A 20,215-nucleotide genomic window follows, 5' to 3' on the forward strand; every position below is an offset into this window, starting at 1 on the left:
CCCATATCCTTTCTCACAAGCAACTTGAAGAATGATATATTTATGACACTTTCAAGACTTAAATCTCATTTCAATTTATTCATTCTTTCAAAAATACCTAATAAAATCTGAGTATTTAAGTCTGCTTCCAAGACTTTTCAAATGCATATAATGAGAATTTGGGGACTGGAAAGGCCTTTTGAGATTAACCCAGAACATCCATTTGCAATTAGGAAACTGAAGCCTGGCAATGGTACGTGATTCATTTAGGGTCCCACAGGCAGAAAGTGGGTAAGAATTCTGGTCTCCCAATATCTAGAGTAATACTATTTTTACTCCCCATTTGGTGAAACATATTTGCTATGACAGTTTCTTCATCTGGTACCATTCTGTGCTTTGATCTTAAAAGTACAGGTTTTGTCTTTATTTGAAACTGTAGCCTATAATAATGTGGATATGATATTAAACCTACTATAATGCTTAAGGTTGTGTCATTGGTATTTTACAAAGGTAGCTCCTGTGTCTTATTTTGGTAACACCTATTGATCTTTACCAAAACATCTGCATGTCTTAGACCTCCTATTAGGACAGTTGATTGGTTTGTTTCAGTCATCCCAATAGCTGACATGACCAGGCTGTGATCATCGGTTATGAGTTACCAAGGTGGTTGGAAATGGACTATTCTCTGGGCCAGTGTCTCTACTACATGGGCTAACACAGAACAAAAACACCTTGGTGGCTGTATTTTCATCTTACAAACAAATTATCCAGATTGGAGGTGCACATAGCTCAAATCTGAGATAGTTGTCATTTTTTTACTTCAGTTTTTCCCAGAGTGATCTGGTCTCAAAGTTTTGACCACAGAAATTACCAGCAGATTGTGCAAATCATTGTAGACATTGCCTCAGAAGAAAGTTACCTGGATTGTATCTTCTATCTGTTTGTTTTACAGCTAGTAGGCATAAGATTGCTTCAGTTACTGATGCTTATACGTTAACAATGAAATCCATGACCCGTTTTTCCTTCTATGGGACATCATAAAGTATTATAATTTTGCCTTCCCTACCACAATATTTTGATAGTAATTGAAATTCTACAAGTGCTCTTAACTTAGCATTCTTATGTATTTAAATAACAGGAGATGGGAGTTTTACGCATTTGGTCACCATATTTTAGAAATGAAAAGAGTCTTCTTTATATTAAATGTTCACAGTTTGACTTTCTATAAGGCTTATTAAATAATATACAAATAGCTACCATTCTGCTGAAATGTCACAGTAAATACATTAATAATGGCACAGAAGTGAAATGTCCCCAAATGGGAAATCATTTTCATGACGTCCTAAGTTACTTTTCCAAATAAAACTTTGCTTTTCTTTTTTAACTGAAAAATTCCATTTCTAAAAGAATATAAAAATAGAAAATGAGTCAAGAAGCATTTTACAGCTATGATTTTTAAGGAAATTCTAAAAACAGTAGATCGAATATATTTTTAAGAATGTGCTTTGTCTCGCTACATCAAACACAGCATAAAAACTAAATTAAATGAGTATATTATATATGAACTGTTGAAAAGTATTAAGATAGATAACTTAAACATATAATAAGAACTAATATATTTTTTAAAGTTAAGCTTAGCTAGAACCTACCTACAAGACTAATTTGCAAATCTATCATTTTTGAATCAAAAAATAAAAGAATGTTTAATCAAGCAAGGCACATTTCTTTTAGGCAAGTCTGTCTTTAATACCATTCATCTGGGCACAGTGTAGACTTCACTTATTTACACATAATGGACTAGTTTCTATGAAAGCCTTTGGTACAAAACACACTTTCACAAATAAAGTTGTACATAGAAGATAACATTAATACATATCATGATTAAACACAGTCCAGTAATTAACTGAAAGAAGAGAACAGTATAATAAGTTGGCTTATTGGAAACAACCATTTAGGCTTTCTTTATCAGCAGTACTGATTAGTTTTTGGATGATTAAATATCATCAAAATGTCAAATGATACTTTGATATTTTTAATGTTCTTCTTTATCTCTTGGTCAATACCTTTTCAACTGCACACAATTTGAAGAGAATCCTCCAGCTTCAGAGCTGTTTCTTGTATATGAAGCATTTGCTAGAGACATGTTATTTAATGTCAACTGAAACTATGTGTTGGCAGACATATCACTGCTCATCAGCAATATAATCAACACTGTATTCATTGTTCTAGGCAATTTAAAAAGAGCATTCTACTGGTCAGTGCAGCTCTACAGTTCTTTATGTGGGGCTCTTCTGGTATCTGTTGGACAGAGTAAACACAATAATTTACTGTAATTTAGTTTTTAAAAAATTATATAGACTAGGTCAATATAAAATATTCTATTCATTGTACTTTTAAAAACTATTTACTGTTATCTTGAAAAGTTTGAGCAATTTAATTTACAAAATATATTAACCACATATTGAGTGCTTTTAATTTATGTAAGAAAAAGTTTCAGAGTATTCTAGAATTATAACTCCTGCCCCCGCTTCTTAACATTGACCTCCAAATGTAGTCTAAACCAACATGATTGTTCTTTGAATAGGAAAATTTATATTCATCTTAAGAACCATCTGAAATGTACCAAGTGCCAACTGCTTTTTAGAAAAAGACATGTATCAATTTTCTCAATGTATTTTCAAGGGCTTGCTTCTTTTCTGTACATTCCACTGTAGTAATCTTCGAAGTGAATTGAAGTCTCATGCTCAGATAAATGTTGTGACGAGGGGAAAAAGGAGACAGCAAAACAGTCTCAAAACTAGTGTTTTGATAACCATGTTCTAGGTACTAGAGACATAGTACCTAGAACTACAGATACTCTGTATGACCAATTATTACAAATAGCTTTCAAATCTACTGATCCTTTAAAATATGAACTCTGCCCCAGAATACTGGAGTGGGTTGCCTTTTCCTTCTCCAGGGGGGAACTCTGCATAGTTGTATACTATTTTAAGAAAAAAAAATTAAGACAACAACAACCACTTAACCAGGGTTTCTGGAGAACCAAGAAATTAAAGTTCAAGTTTATTGTTTTCTTCTCACCAACTACGAAAAAATTATTTGGAAATGCAGACAGTAAAGTGTTCCTTAAAAATAGCATAGAGCAGCACAACTGTCTTATTCATTGCTACATTCAGAATCTAGTATAGTGTCTGGCACACAAACACTTTATGTGCTGAGTGAATGAATAAATCCCTACTACTTCGTACAATGTAAATTGGATATATAATTTATTGTGAAACTTAGAAAGACAAAAACAGAAAATCCTATACCCAGCTTCAGGTTTCAATATGTGAATACTATCCATCATAATACATAGAGAAAACTGTTTCCCATATGTACTCTTGGTTTTAGCAGGTATCTCAAAATCAGTGATAAATGCTTAATGATGGCAATTTGGAATCTGAGTATGCTTTTCATGGAAGAATCATTCACTCACTGAACTACATGTTGTATGCCTACCATGCTGGGAAATTATCTAGTAAAAAGTCTTCCCTTTTTGGCTTGGATTATACTTGCTCATCCTTCATGAAAGAAGTAACTTCTTTTTAACGCTAGTCTTTAGTTAAAAAGTAAGAGTACATTCTTGCATCACAGTACACTTAATGTTCATTATAAAGGTTTGAAAATTGCAATGATCTACAAGTTACTGATGACTACTAATTACAAGAAAAGTAACATGATGATATAATAACCTTTTTATGTCCTCAGTGCCTAACTTCTGCTCAATGCCAGTGCAGCTTTGGCTATGTTGAGATTAAGCTATTCTTTTCTTGACACAGCCTTTTTATATAAGGGGCTGGGGCTTTCTTTAAGCTCATGAGTTAATACCTGCCTCAAGGCTCTTAGGATTAATAAGTCTGCAGGTGTGGAAGGAGTAGTAATTCAAAAGAAACAAAAAAAAAAAAAAAGGAAAAAGTAAAAGGGATATTTAGATGGTAATTATATTGTTTAGGGCTTCCCTGGAGGCTCAGATGGTAAAGCGTCTGCCTGCAATGTGGGAGACCTGGGTTCGATCCCTGGGTCGGGAAGATACCCTGGAGAAGGAAATAGCCACCCACTCCAGTACTCTTGCCTAGAAAATTCCATGGATGGAGGAGCCTAGTGGGCTATAGTCCATGGGGTCGCAAAGAGTCAGACACGACTGAGTGACTTCACTTATATTGTTTATATTAGGAGCTAAGAAATGGGTTGAAGGACTTAGAAAAATGGACTTTGGCTTAAGTATCAAAATTACAAAAGAAAGAAAGGAAGTATAATAAAAAATGGAGACATAACTGAAGCTATTTCACCAAATAAATGTTCTAACAAACAAAGCAAGAAAACAGGATAAGAACGGTCAGATATCAATAGTGACTGAAACTGTGCACAAGCTCCTGTGTCCTTGTCTTTTAAAGTAAAATGCTGACTCAAGAGTTAATGACTGGGGGCTTCACTGGTGGCTCAGTGGTAAAGAATCCACCTGCCAATGTGGAGACACGGGTTTGATCCCTTATCTGGGAAAGATCCGACATGCCGTGGAGCAACTAAGAGCATGTGCCACAACTACTGAGCCTGTGCTCTAGAGCCCAGGAGCTTCAATTACTGGAGCCCCCATGCCCTACAGCCTGTGCTCCACAACAAAAGATGCTACCACAAGAAGCCCACGCACAGTAACTAGAGAAGAGCCCCCGCTCACCACAGCTAGGGAAAATCCCGTGCAGCAACAGAGACCCAACACAGCCTAAATAAATAAATAAAAATTTCAATAAAGAGTTAATGATTGGGAAATGTGAAGATGTAGAAACGAAGACCAGCCCTTGGGCCAGGAAATTGGTAACAATTTAGACTACAATTCTGCCACATAGCAGAATCTTTGAACACCCATTTCCCTGAAAGATATAGATAGAAGCCTGATACACATTCCTAAGTTGCTTTTACAGGAAGCAGACCCCCTCCAGATGAAAGCATTGACCACAAGAACACAGACCCTAGACTGGTTGAAACCAGAAAGCTGATGACACTTGAAACTTTACCTGATGCCAATCAATCCGAGAACTGTGCATGAGCTGATCACTGCTCTGCTCCTCGAACACTATAAGTCTTCTTACTACCCCCCGGGGGTGGGTCACACAGACTTGAGGGCACTAGCCTGCTGTGTCCCCATTTACATGGAAAAGCAATAAAAGCTACTCTTTTCTACTTCACCCAAAACTCTGTCTCTGAGTTTCTATTCAGCACCGTGAACAGAGGCCAAATTTTGGCAACACGATCAAGCCTGTGAAAAAGTAATTAAGACTTCCGCCCAGACCGAAATGAATTCTTGAATGAAAACTCAGTATCTTGCCTCAAGAACCCCATGAACAGTATGAAAAGGCAAAAAGATATGACACTGGAGGATGAATTCCCCAGGTCGGTAGGTGTTCAATATGCTACTGGGGAAGAGCAGAGAAATAGCTCCAGAAAGAATGAAGCGGCAGGGCCAAAGCACAAATAATGCTCAGTTGTGGATGCGTATGGTGGTAAAAATAAAGTCTGATGATATAAATAAAAACACTGCATAGGAACCTGGAATGTTAGGTCCATGAATCAAGGTAAACTGGATGTGGTTAAGCAGATGGCAAGAGTGAACATCAACATTGTAGGAATTAGTGAACTAAAACGGACAGGAATGGGTGAATTTAATTCAGATGACCATTATATCTACTACTGAGGGCAAGAATCCCTTAGAGGAAATGGAGTAGCCGTCATAGTCAATGAAAGAATCTGAAAGGCAGTACTTGGGGAGAATCTCAAAAACAGTAGAATGATCTCAGTTCGTTTCCAAGGCAAACCATTCAACATCACAGTAATCCAAGTCTAAGGCCAATCACTAATGCCAAAGAAGCTTAAGTTGAACAGTTCTATGAAGACCGACAAGACTTTCTATATATAACCCCCGACCCTTGCCCCAAAAGATGTCCTTTATTCGCATGGGTGATGCGAATGCAAAAGTAGGAGGTCAAGAGATTCCTGAAGTAACGGCAAGTTTGGCCTTGCATTACCAAATGAAGCAGGGCAAAGCCTAACAGAGTTTGTTCAAGAGAACACACTGGTCATAGCAAACATCCTCTACCAACAACACAAGACATAGACATGGACAACACGGACAACCAGCTACACATGGACATCACCAGATGGTCAGTGTCAAAATCAGACTAATGATATTCTTTGCAGCCAAAGATGGAGAAGCTCTATACAGTCAACAGAAACAAGATCTGGAGCTAACTGGCTTGGATCATGAGCTCCTTATTGTAAACTTCAGGCTTAAATGGAAGAAAGCAGGGAAAACCACTAGGCCACTCATGTATGACCTAAATCAAATTCTTTATGATTATACAGCAGAGGTGATGAATAGATTAAAGGGATTGGATCTGGTAGACAGAGTGCCTGAAGAACTATGGACGGAGGTTCATGACACTCTATAGGAGGTAGTGACCAAAACTATTTCAAAGAAAAAGAAATGCAAGAAGGAAAGTGGTTGTCCAAGAAAGCCTTACAAATAGTTGAGAAAAGAAGAGAAGTGAAAGGCAAAGGAGAAAGGGAAAGATATACCCAACTGAGTGCAGAATTCCAGAGAATAGCAAGGAGAGATAATCAAACCTTCTTAAACGAACAATGCAAAGAAACAGAGGAAAACAATGGGAAAGAATGGGAAAGACTAGAGACCTCCTCAAGAAAACTGGAGATACTAAGGGAACATTTCATGCAAAGATGGGTACAATGAAGAAGAGAAACAGCAAGGACCTAACAGAAGCAGAAGAGATTAAGAAGAGGTGGAAAGATTACACAGAAGAACTATACAAAAAAGGTCTTAATGACCCGGATAACCACAATGGTGTGGTCACTTACCTAGAGGCCAGACATCCTGGAGTGTTAAGTCAGGTGAGCCTTTAGGAAGCATTACTATGAATAAAGCTAGTGGAAGTGATGGAATTTCAGCTTAGCTATTTCAAATACTAAAAGATGATGCTGTTAAAATGCTGTACTCAATATGTCAGCAAATTTGGAAAACTGAGCAGTGCCACAAGACTGGAAAAGGTCAGTTTTCATTCCATTCCTGAAGAAAGGCAATGCCAAAGAATGTTCAAACTACTATACAATTGTGCTCATTTCACATGTTGGCAAGGTAACAACGCTCAAAATCCTTCAAGGTAGGCTCCAACAGTATGTGAACCAAGAACTTCCAGATGTTCAAGCTGGATTCAGAAAAGGCAGAGGAACCAGAGATCAAATTGTCAACATTTGTCAAATCACAGAAAAAGAAAATGAATTCCAAAAAACCATCTACTTCTGTTTCATTCACTATGCTAAAGCTTCTGACTGTGTGGATCACAACAAACTGGAAAAGTTTTAAAGAGATGGGAATACCAGACCACCTTACTTGTCTCCTGAGAAACCTGTATGTGGGTCAAGAAGCAACAGTTAAAACCTGACATGGAACAACAGACTGGTTCAAAACTGGGCAAGGAATATGTCAAGGGTGTATTTGTTACCCTGCTTATTTAATGTATATACAGAGTACATCATGCGAAATGCTGGGCTAGATGAATCACAAGCTGGAATCAAGATTTCTGGGAGAAATATCTACAACCTCAGATATAAAGACCATACCACTCCAATGGGAGAAAGCAGCAAAGAGGAGCTAAAGAGCTTCTTAATGAGGGTGAAAGAGGAGAGTGACAAAGCTGGCTTAAAACTCGACATTCAAAAAACTAAGAGCATGGCATCTGGTTCCATCACTTCATGTCAAATAGAAGGGGAAAAAGTAGAAACAATGGCAGATTTTATTTTCTTGGGCTCCAAAATTGCTGTGGATGGTGACTGAAGCCATGAAATCAAATTCTTCATTGGAAGAAAAGTTATGGCAAATCTGGACAGTGTATTAAAAAGCAGAGACATCACTTTGCTGACAAAGGTCCATCTAGTCGAAGCTATAGTTTTCCAGTGGTCATGTACAGATATGAGAGCTGAACCATAAAGAAGGCTGAGAACTGAAGAATTGATGTTTTGGAACTGTGGGGCTGGAGAAGACCCTTACGAGTCCCTTGGACAACAAGGAGATCAAACCAGTTAATCCTAAAGGAATCAATCCTAAATATTCATTGGAAGGACTGATGCTGAAGTTGAAGCTCCAATACTTTGGCCACCTGATGCAAAGAGCTGACTCACTGGAAAAGACTCTGATGCTAGGAAAAATTGAGGGCAGGAGGAGAAGGGGGAGACAGAGGATGAAATGGTTGAATGGCGTCACCAATTCAATGGGCATGAGTTTAAGCAAACTCAAGGAGATAGTGAAGGACAGGGAAGCAGGGAATGCTGCAGTCCACGGGTGGAAAAGTGACACAATTTGTATTTGATGAGGAAAAATTTGAAATCTTTCTGTAACATGGTTTTATGGACACTTGGTTTTCATGAGTTTATACTTTGACATCTACTGAATAACTTGGTGTTGGCTGCACAACAACCACCTCTACAAATTCTACCAACTAAGTGGTCATGAATTAGCCCCAAAGACTAGAAAGAGTTCTTGCTGAATTATGTATAGTTCTCTGATTGGCCTCTTTGAAATTATAGTCTTGGCAAGCAAAAAACGTTTTAACTCACTTAGTAATTAAAACTGGTAACGTGCCAAGATGTAGAACTTTGCCAAAAGTCTGAAAGTCATGAGAAAATGAGCCATGAGGTGTAAGCAATACTACTTAGAGCAGTATTTAGGCCTACTAAAAATAAATCTCCTCAAAACACATAAGTGAAAGTGAAGTCACTCAGTCGTGTCCGACTCTTTGCAACCCCATGGACTGTAGCCTATCAGGCTCCTCTGTACATGGAATTTTTGAGGCAAGAGTGCTGGAGTGGATTGCCATTTCCTTCTCCAGGGGATCTTCCTGACCCAGGAATCGAACCTGGGTCTCCCACATTGTAGGCAGACGCTTTACCGTCTGAGCCACCTAGCTACAGAGTAATACAAATTGACCTTTCAAAATGAGTTAAAATGTTTGCAGGTATAAGGTTTATAGAATTTAGCCATGAAGCAATTCAAACACAGATTTTACTTGGAGAAATTGTTTCTGTCTATGGTTTTTAGTTGCTTACTACATTTTGAAATCTGACATATAGTCACTCTTGACTGATTTTAATTACAATTTTTAATAAAGATAATAGATTAGTGACTTCCTCAAATACATATTGCTCTTCCTCAAATACACCAGGCATTTTGTTTTGTCCTGTATGGAAGAAGGCAGGAGGCATGAGCTTGGAGAGGGGGGTGGTGGTGGGAGGGATTGGGGAGGAGAAGGAAGCTCAGTTTTGGACATATTAAGTTTGAGATATCTATTAGTTATGCAAGTGGAGATGTCAAGTGGACAGTCAGAAATTCAATCTGGAGTTTAGGAGAGAAGGCCAAGTGGGAGATACAAATTTATGTATAGGTCATCTAAAGCTATGAGAATTAGACTGAATGGAGAAGAAAAAGAGGTCTAAGGACTAAATCATGGCCCATGGGGTTCTGCAACATGAAGACCCAGGAGGGGTGCAGAAGAACCAGTAAAAGAGACTGAACAGGCGAGGCCAAAAAGGTAGGAAGAAAATTCAGTGTATCCTGCAAGTTAGATGAAACATTTCTTCCTAGGAGTGGGGATGTATTCTATAGGGCCAAATGCTTCTGACTGGTCAAATGAAGTGAGTCCTGAGAAATGGCCACTGGATACAGCTTCAGGAGGTCACCAGGACCCTAAACAGTATGATTTTGGTGAACTGGTAGGGGTGAAAGCCTGTCTGGAGAGAATGGGAAGGGATTAAATGGTAAACAAAGAGAGATACAGTCCCAACTCTTATATAGGAAATAGACACTAATTATATGACATAAATAAACTTAAAATTACAGCTATGTCAAGATAACATACTATAATAATTCATTCCAAGATATACTTTTCCAGATTTGAGCAGCTATGAAATTGGGATGTATCTCAAAATCTCTGGTACTTTCCCTTATAACTGGCAGTTTTTCTCTTCTTCTCCTTTTTTTTTTTTTTTTTAGTGGCATATAAAATAATGCTGGCTCTAGTAAAGAAGAGCACCTTAAATTTGATGAACTATACCATAACAGATGAATAGATAAGACCAGAGTCATGAGAGATAACTTGGAGAAGTATTGAAGTAAAGATAGAAGTGAATGGGGTGAGGAGAGAAGGAAGGGGCTAGCAGTGGGAACATTTGCAAAGATCCCCACTGCTTAAGGTAAAAGGAGAGCTTATTCTGTAACTGGAAGATCAGGGTTGTTGGAATACAACAGGGGAGGGGAGGAACACAGGTATAGGATAGGGCTAGATATTTGGGAGCCTGATGGACTACAATCTATGGGGTCACAAAGAGTCGGACATGACCGAGCATACACACAAGAGACCCTAAGAACAAGAAAAAGATCTTGAAAAAAATTTAAGCAGAGGCAGGTGATACAATTAGATTTGAGTCTCAGAAAGATCATTTTGGTTACCAGGTGGAGAAAGGGTCAGATTGGCCCCAGGAAATGTGGGAAGGCCAGATGAGAGACCTTCACACTTATCCAGGATAGAGATGATGGGAATGTGGACTAAAGTGGTGGTGGCAGTGGTATAGAAAAGTGGGGTTTTTCTAGAGACATTTAGGAGGTGAAATGATAGAACTCAGTGATAGACTGAATGTATTTACTTCTCTTTGAATTTATTACTACATTAATAGATACTGATACACTGAGGCTACTTGGCAATAAATCTTCCTTTTAAAAGGCTTTAAAAAATTAAAATGATTTTTAAATGTTTATGCTGCACATATGAATGAAAACAAATATTTTGGAAATTCATTAATTGTCAGAAAATGAATTAGACTTTAGATCTACAGATAAAAAGCATATACAGATAAAAATCATATAGGACAGGGTATAACTTCTGAAGAGGTGAAGTGTGTGCATGTAATAATCCCATGGGCTTCTCTTTCAAGTTAAATTAAATGCTTTAATTTAAGGAAATGTTTAAATGTATAAAAATAAGAACCTTAGAATTGTTAAAGGAGTTTAAAATAAACTTAACAGAGAACAACTGAAAGAGCAGTGCTGATGGCCCTCTAACACACAGGGGCAATGCTGACTTTCATTCTAAAGAGGTAATGGGGACTCTCCACAGAGATTCCCCAGAGCCTTTAAACCCTCAAGGAAGGGGTGAGGGGAGGTTGGGGGCTCATCAGAAGAGAAAAAGTATCTCTCCATTTCCTACCACCATGCTGGGGGCTATGATCCCTGGATCTGCAAAGTCAGAGCCCTGCATACACAGATTTTTCCCTAACATTCTTTAGATAGGATGAAATGTGATCTTTTGTCCACTTGAATGCTATCTGACTAACAATCAGAAAAATCCCAAGATTTATTTTTCCGGCAAGAGTTCCTATTTTGCGCTATTTAGGTTGCAGCAGTAATAAAATGGCTCCCAAGAAAATGATGGAGCCTCTTTTTCAGATCACTTCTTTAATGCATTTGATGGTTAATAGTGCAAAATCTGAAATATAAGAAAAAACACATCCAGGACCAAAAAAAAAAAAAAAAAAGAGAGCGAGAGAAGAGAAAAACCACAGAAAAGTAGACAAAACTCATTCATAGCATCACTGAAAACTAAGACAAATATCTGAAATGCTCTAACCTAAATCATTTAAAGAATACTATTATCATGTATGATATGGCAATTGCCATTTTCAGGCAGGAGGCTTGGGGCTGAGTCACAACCATACAGTTTGGGCTCTGCGTGGTTTCCTCTCCTTTCTGTCTTCTTTGATTTGCTTTCTCTCAGACTATCAACCATTTACAGCAGGTTATTTAAAAAAAAGTGATTTATTATATATAAAATTACTAAATGAAATGTAGGAAATTAGTAATTTTAAAAATTTTGTATCGGGGTATAGCTGATAGTTTTAGGTGAACAATGAAGGGAATCAGTCATACATATACATGTATCCATTCTCCCCCAAACACCATTCCCATCCAGACTGCCACATAATATTGAGCAGAGTTCCATTTGCTACACAGTAGGTCCTTGTTGGTTACTCATGTTAAATATGGCAGTGTGTACCTACCCACCCCAAACTCCCTAACTCCCTCCCCTGAGCCATCAAAATCTTGTTTTTAAGTCTGTGAGTCTGCTTCTATTTTGTATATAAGTTCATTTGTATAATTTCTTTTCAGATTCCACACATAAGGGATGTCATATGATACTTCTCTCTCTGACTTCACTCAGCATGACATTCTCTAGGACTATCCATGTCACTGCAAACGGCATTAGGAAATTAGTTTTAAAGCAATAGTTTTATCCTCCTTAGTTTAAAAGGCCAAATACAAAACAGGAAGAAAAAAAATCCCACCCCAAAATGCAATCTCTAAACATCCTCTTCCCCATTCTTATGCTCCTCACTTCTATCTCAGTGTTTGCATGAGTCTTCAGACTGAGGGCACATGTGCTTTTTTGCATTTCTTAGTGTGAGGGATTAGCACTTCTATTCACAGCTGAGAGATGGAAAGGTCTTGGAACTGCTGTAGAAAATGTTGAAATTTTAAATGTATAGGAAGTCAGGAAATTCTAGTTATGGTTCTCAAAAGAACAGACTACTAGAATATAGTATATATATTGGATTTATGTACAATCAGCAAAGCAATTACTTGAGTATGTTATATGCCAAAGAGGCAAACAATAAGTTTTATGTAAATGAACCATAACTTTAAATTTCTTCATACTGTGCATTTAAAATTTCAATCCCCAAATTTTATTTCAAAGTTGAGAAATAATTAATGTAACACTCCTCTTATGTGTAGCCATTTGTGATTATATCACCTTAGTTGGTGGGTATTTAAGTTTGCTATAATATCTGTTTAAAACACCATATAAAAAATAAAATAATGCTATTGTTTTTATCTCTGGATTCTCTAGCTGTAGGGTATATATATTTTTCCCAGGGTGCTGATGGATATGCACTGATCCAGTCACATCTCCTCCCATGAATCTCTTGCACATACAGGCATAGGTATACCTTTCAACATCCAGGACATGCAACTGAGCTCAGTGAAGTCTATGGTTCAACAAAGTTAACTAGCATGTGTAAACTGAGGCTCCTTAGCATTCTGCTCTAAGCCCAATTCACTATCCAATTTCATTTTGTAAATGCCTTAGGACCTTGAGGAAGGGGCTACAATTATTATGTAGGACACAGCTATATCTTGATTTTTTTTTTCAGCACAGATGTTCTTAAAGAGTCATGGAGTGGTTAAGTAAGGCAATAAATAATGTCAAATTTCAGTGAAAATGGCAGTCTCCTTCTGGTTTCCCTGCGTTTATTCTATGTAATTTCTCCTTTCTTAACAAGGGAGAGTCAAAATGTTTATACTACTTTTTGGCATGGTTCTTCAGTAGTCCAGTTAAAGAATGAGAAGATAGAAAAATAATAATCTGCATAATACTATCATCTATTGTAGAGTAAAACACATAAAAATAGGAAATTAATCTTAAACCTGAAAAATACCCATTATCCATTGGATAATGTCCTAATAACCATTGTATCACTACCAAGACCAATTAAATTAATATTAAATCTAGATAAATCAATCAGGTAAGAAAATAATCTTTTATCACTAGAAGAGTCAATCTCTTCATCTGATTTAAATACCATATTTGGTTCCTATGGTTAAAAATATTTGATAGTTTAAAAAGGGTTAATTTTCAGTACACTGAATGATTAGGTTTCTGGGGCTATGATCTTTCCATGAATCCATTAATTAGTAACATGGGCTGAAGTCAAATCTAAAAGTATAAGCAATTTATTTTCTCAGTCTCTTTCAAGTCATTCAGTAAAAGGAACATGGGTTTTGGGGCCACAGTGACTAGCTTTAAATCATGCTAGATCTCTTGCTAGCTGTAAAGTCTTGGGTAAATCACTTAGCCTTAACCATCTTTTTTTTTACCCTCCTAAGATAGGGTTAATAATACCACTTACCTTGCAGAGTTGAGAAGTGTTCTGGATGTGACTGACCCTTATCAGATTGCAATTATTACTGTTACTATAGAAAGTAAATAGTAAGACACTGATTATGTTTTTCACACCATTCACAAGGCTCACAGGTATAATGCCTGTGAGTAATGATCCCAATAACAATGTAATCTCTTAGCAAATAATGTAATAATAATATAAAATAATATAATGTAATGTAATCTCTTGGCAAAATCTCTGACACAATATACCTGTATTAACATTTAATATTTACAACAACCCTATGAGGTATTATTTATTATATTTATTGTACAAATAAGGAAACTGAGGCACAGAGAGATTACATAATTTGCTCAAGGTCATACAGTAGAGTCAGGATTCAAACTCTGGCAATATGACTGCAGAACTTATGCTATAAATCACTTCATTAAAAACCTGAAAACAACATTATTGTAAGATAATGGCCATTCACTCATCAAATATGTACTGAATACAAACACAATGCTACATTTGGTGCGGGGCACTAGAGTCCAAAACTTTGTCAGGACTACGGAACCTATAACCTTCAAGGAGCTTACAATATGGCGACCAGAAGCAATAATACTACCTTAAAGTCATGACTCAAAAGCCATATTTTTCTGGCTAAAAAAAAAAGTCTTCTTTGTATTACTGTTATTTAAAAGCCATACAATTCCAAAATTATAGCATAACCATAATTTACTTATAGAACTATCAGGGTTTCTATATCTTCTGAATAACTGTGAATAAAATTGTCACTGCACTTCATTTATCTTTATGCTTACATCTTTTAAGAACAGACACAAAAATTATTCTTATGTAATGACTGTTGTGTGTCTAACATATCACCACCAAAATGGGTCATAAGAAGAATTTCTGGTCATTAAAAATATCAAACGTTTGGTCAAAAGGTGTATCAATGTTAAAGGCTCAAATAAGTAGCAAAGGGAACTAGATAAAGGAGTTTTATTTCAAAGCTTATATATAAGAGCAATGACTCTATGACCAGGTACACAGATTTCCTGCTTTCTTTTTTTTTTTTGTCTTTCCTTTGCTCTTTCCCCCTTATAGTTTTAATCATTATTTTTCACTCTCTCAAATGCACAAATAATAAAGTAAGTAGGTTTCTGACTACCTGAAAATATTTTATGAGCTTTAAAAATAGGGTTACTCTCATTTACCCTAGGATAAAAGAGTTAAACCTATCAATCCAAAAAGCAATTGTGGATAATGTATAATGTATAATTTATATAATGTATATAAAATAACATGATTTATATAATGTGTATAAAATAACATGTTAAAATAAAATGTTACCCTTCTTGCAATTTTATCCATCTTTGTTTTGAGAACGGTACTACTTCATACTACTACATAATTATGTAAATAAAATCAGACCAATAATTTAACAGCAGGTCTGCCTTTTACCCTGTTTTCATGGGAAACAGCTTGTTCAGAAGCCAAGGAGGTTAGTAAAAGGAACAGAGTCATTTTCAGCTCAGTTTGGGTGAAGGTTATTCTGAAGAGAAATTACTTTTTTCCCCATTTTTTTTTTGCAATAAACAATAGAAACCAAACAATTGTTGGCAACCTGGACATCAAACAGAAAAAGTATTATAAATGATCTTCAAAAGGCACCTAGCCTGTAATAAATATAGACCTATTGATTTTGCAAGTGAGCACAAATCTAGATATGAATGGCATCCCCCTGGTTCCCTGTAGAAAAAGAGAGTGTCCCAGTAGCCCACACAGTGCTCACCTGATGCTGTCTGTCTTCTGGCCACCCCTGGCACATGGCTGAAACTTGCAGGTATTTCCCCAACGTTTGGTTACTTCCTGGGACTCCTTTTCACTGATTGTCTGCAATTCCCTCAGTTAAAAGCATGCATCCTTTATACTTTTCAAATATATTTAGTTTTTCAAGGGCTGTGATGGTGAGTGTTGTTGTGGGATCTGGATACTTTTTTTTTTTTAAGAGGAAGTCTGAAGGTTCCTTGTAGTAAAGTTTCAGGTATACTGATAGAACATTTCATTTGCTTATGTGCAGAATGCTTTTACATTTGCTTTTTAATTTCATTTGTTGGCTTGAAACTTCTTGGGGAAAGAAAACAGTAGAGAAGCATCTTTCAAAATGATTGCCCAATTACTGGCATTTCATTCAAATCATGGCCTATTGTGTATGTTTAACATTCCAATGACGACATTTTCCTTTTCGATTCAGTCAGTATGGGATGACATCAGTGATTTTTAAAATTTTTTTGTAGTACAAATAAGCATTTTGTGATTCATTTCACCGCCTCGAATCCTCAGACTTAACTATTTGTGCGGTTTATTCAAACAGTGGTTTTCCTTGTGAAATCATGTAAGGAAGAACCATCTGGAAAGGTTACCGTGGAAACGGCTGGGGCTAAGGGGTGGGGCTAGAGAGCAAGAGATGCCATGACGACCTTTTTCGGGTTTCCCGGGAAACAAGGGTTGCTATGGGAACTGCATCAGTCAGGTCCGAATTAGTAACTTCCGCTGGAAGGAGTGTCTGCCACTTTAATCTTCTTGTGATACTGCAGAGGCTTATCTCTCAGACACATTAGGAAAAATTTTTCTGTTTCTCTAAGCAGCGCTGAAAACATCTGTTTCTAGACTCTGATAGATACTAGCTGGAATGCACACAGTTTCACAGGAATCTGTTACTCTAATACTTTCAAAAGGTTTAACAAGCCCCAAAGAGTTAAACTAATTAGATTGGGACATTTTAGGCATTTCCCTTAGTCCGAAGTTCCAGAGATCCTTAAAATTCCAGGGGGTAAGAGTCCAAATAGAAATTCCAGTTGAAAACCAAATAAATTTATGGTGGGTTTACAAGTCATTGTTCTAAATAGACTTTTCATTCAAATATCCACAGTGTTGGCAATTCAACTAAATATTCAAGTGTTGAAGGGTCCATCAAACTGAAGCATCCTTTAAGTCTATTCCTGCTTTACTTAGTAAAGAAACAACTCCCTGTCGATTCTGAGGTTAAACAGTTATTCTAACTGCTCTTCAGTTTCATTTCCTCCCAGGATGTACAGTTTGGGTTTTTTTTTTTTTTGGTTGGTTTTTGCTTTTTTCTTACAGAGCGTGTGCTAAAAATCAAGTTTAAAGTAAGTTTGTTGCCGATATATGAAGAGAGGGAGAGAGGGGTTAAAGAAAGGAGAGCTGAGAGAATGCAGCCCACTTGCAAAGCAGACACCTGTTTCAGTATGAAGCAGTAGGGAGAGGGAGAATGAAGTGTGCGTTCCACTTCTTCATGTCCTTTCCTTGATGAATGGTCTGAAAATGTATAAAACAAGGGCATACACAGACCAAGGGGGCACGTTCCACACAATACTGAGCACAGCATGTCACTTGTTTCATATATTAAACATCGGTAAATATCTTTTTGATGTTGACACAGGAGTTGGGATTATTGTTCGTGGTGCAGGTGGCCATGGAATTGCCTGTTTTGAAGGGTGGCTGGGGGAAAGCGCTATGGTTCATACCCCCCTCTTCGATCACCATATACTCCGACTTACTCAGAGTGGAGTTACTCCTTGCTTTCCGGAGCTCTTCAGCTGAAGGGGAGAGATGCTGGCAACTTCCCACGTGCAAGTACTGGGCTTGCTCTTCCCCCTCTGTCTCCCGGTGGTAGAAGTAATTGAAGTTGGAAACAATTACAGGGACTGGCAAAGCAATGGTCAAGACACCTGCGATGGCACAGAGTGACCCCACAATCTTGCCCCCTATGGTCACTGGGTGCATGTCACCATAACCTACTGTTGTCATGGTTACCACAGCCCACCAGAAGGCATCCGGAATACTGCTAAAACCTGAAGTGGGGTCGTCCGCCTCGGCAAAGTAGACAGCGCTGGAGAAGAGGATGACGCCGATGAAGAGGAAGAAGATGAGCAGCCCCAGCTCCCGCATGGAAGCCTTCAGCGTCTGCCCCAGGATCTGCAGCCCCTTGGAGTGGCGGGAGAGCTTGAAGATGCGGAAGACCCTCACCAGGCGGATGACTCTCAGGATGGCCAGGGACATGGCTTGCTGTCCATTGCCCTGTCGCTCAGCTAGCTCAGTGCCTAGAGTGATGAAATAAGGGATGATGGCCACGATGTCTATCAGGTTCATGATATTTCGCGAGAAGGTAGCTTTGCTGGGGCAAGCGAAGAACCGCACCAGCAGCTCAAAGGAGAACCAGATGATGCACAAAGTCTCCACCACGAAGAAGGGATCCGAGAAGCTGGAGGCTCCCGCGGGGCCCCCCGACGTGCTGTTACTGGCCGCTTCGAACAGCTCCTGCGACGGCGACGCGGTGTAGTACTTCTCGTCGCGGAACTCAGGCAGCGTCTCCAGGCAGAAGATGACGATGGAGATGAGGATGACGAGCACGGACACGATGGCGATGCCCCGGGCCGGCCCGGAGCTCTCCGGGTACTCGAAGAGCAGCCACACCTGGCGCTGGAAATCGCGGCGGGGCAGGGGCCGCTCTTCCTCCCGCAGGAAGCCCTCGTCCTCGCGGAACTTCTCCATGGCCTCCTCGCCCAGTTGGTAGAAGCGGATCTCCTCGGAAAAGATTTCGATGGGCACATTGACAGGCCGGCGGATTCGACCCCCAGACTGATAGTAGTAGAGGATGGCGTCGAAGCTGGGCCGGTTGCGGTCGAAGAAGTACTCGTTGCGGAGCGGGTCGAAGTACCTCATGCGCCGCTTGGGGTCGCCCAGCAGCGTCTCCGGGAACTGGCAGAGGGTCTTGAGCTGCGTCTCGAAGCGGAGCCCCGAGATGTTGATGACCACTCGCTCCCCGCAGCAGTCCTGCTCGCCGGCGGCCGGCAGCGCGGGCGGCAGCGGCTCGTACCGGTCGCAGCCGCCGCCGCCACCGCAGCCACCCTGAGGCGGGTCCCCGCCGCCGTCGGCCGCCTCCGGCTCCAGCAGGTGGTCCCCGGGCACCACCGTCATGTCGGGCGGCAGCTCGGAGCCCGCGGCGGGCTCGGCGTGGCCGGGGTTCACCAGCGTGTGGGCGCCGCCGCCGCTCGCGGGCTGCTGCGGAGGGTGGGCGCGCTGGCGGGCGGAGGGCTGCGGCGGCGAGCTCAGGAGGCTGAGGTGCTCGTCCATGCGGCGGGGAGAGGCGGCGGCGGCGCGGGGCCGGCCGGCTCCTCCTCGCGCTCCCCGCCCCTCCACCGCCCCCGCCTCCCGCCGAGCCCGCCGCCTGTTGCTGAGCTGCAGCCTCGGCCGCCGCCGCGAGGCTCGGTCTGGGTCTGGCGCGGTCCGCGCGGCTCCTCAGAGGAGACGCCTCCTCAGCCCGCCTCCTCCCTCCCCCGCGGGGCGCGCGCCCGCCCCTCCGCGTCCCCTCCGGATTCCGGCCCTCGGCGCGCGCGCGCGCCCCACTCCCCGAAAGCCTCCCGGCCCAGCCCCTCCCCGCCGGTCTGGGTCGCCCGAGCGCTCACATGTTGCACGCCCCTCGCCCCGCCAAGGCAGCCCTTCTCCGCACCCCTTTCGCCCCGAGGCCGTGTCCCAATCTCGGGACTTACCCATTTCGCCCCGCACGCGCCACCTGGGTGGGCGGGAGGAAGCAGCCTCTGCGGGGCCGAGGTGGTCAAAGGAGGAGGCAGGCTGGGAGCGCAGGACCGCGGCTTGCTCTGGGCTGCCGCGTTATCCAGGGAGGGAGTGGCAGGTCAGGTGGGCGCCTAGGACAAGAGGTAAGCCGGGTGCCCACTTGAGGGTGAAAGAGCTCCAGACCGGGAGGGATAATTAAGCTTTTGTTTGGTTGAAAAGGCCAGCGGAGTAATGGGAGTTTCGCACCCGGAGTCTGAAGAAGATGGTCATTAAGACATTCGGAGACTTTGCTTCTGCAGTGAATAGTTGACACTACCTTTGGTAGCTGAGATTTTAGCCATGAGGAAGAATCGAGGACCGAATTCGGTTTGGCGAGGGCAGCCTGGTCACTCCAATCCAGTAAGATTTCCTATCCGTGCGAATATGAGAGGAAAACGAGAAAGGAAATTCACATCTCAAGTCCGTAGTGGGAGGGGCGTAAGCCAGACCCTCTGCTTGGGGAATTTGCCACGCTCTAGTTGTTAAACTAGGACAACAATCATCCCGCAACGTGTATCTCTGTTGCTTGATTTTAGCCTGGAGATAATGACTTACA

General features: G+C 40.4%; 1 protein-coding gene across 2 annotated transcripts; it reads right to left on the minus strand.

Moving 5' to 3' along the window:
- Positions 1–1,700: 1,700 nt before the first annotated feature.
- On the minus strand, positions 1,701–19,699 carry KCNA3 (potassium voltage-gated channel subfamily A member 3). Of its 2 annotated transcripts, XM_069573779.1 has the most exons (3): positions 15,815–19,699; positions 14,044–14,107; positions 1,701–2,277 (listed from the first exon to the last, which is right to left on the minus strand). In XM_069573779.1, the coding sequence occupies exon 1, from the start codon at positions 19,177–19,179 to the stop codon at positions 17,449–17,451; it is 1,731 nt and encodes a 576-aa protein (XP_069429880.1). In that variant the 5' UTR covers positions 19,180–19,699; the 3' UTR covers positions 1,701–2,277; positions 14,044–14,107; positions 15,815–17,448. The 2 variants fall into 2 exon arrangements, with proteins under 2 accessions (XP_069429880.1, XP_069429875.1); XM_069573774.1 differs by lacking the exon at positions 14,044–14,107.
- Between the last annotated feature and the right edge of the window lie 516 nt (positions 19,700–20,215).

This window comes from Ovis canadensis, chromosome 1 (genome assembly GCF_042477335.2).
Source record: "Ovis canadensis isolate MfBH-ARS-UI-01 breed Bighorn chromosome 1, ARS-UI_OviCan_v2, whole genome shotgun sequence".
Classification (NCBI taxonomy): Eukaryota; Metazoa; Chordata; class Mammalia; order Artiodactyla; family Bovidae; genus Ovis; species Ovis canadensis.

Coding starts and splice junctions, on each gene's coding strand:
- KCNA3 (XM_069573774.1), bottom strand. CDS start 19,179: ATGGACGAGCACCTCAGCCTCCTGAGCTCGCCGCCGCAGCCCTCCGCC.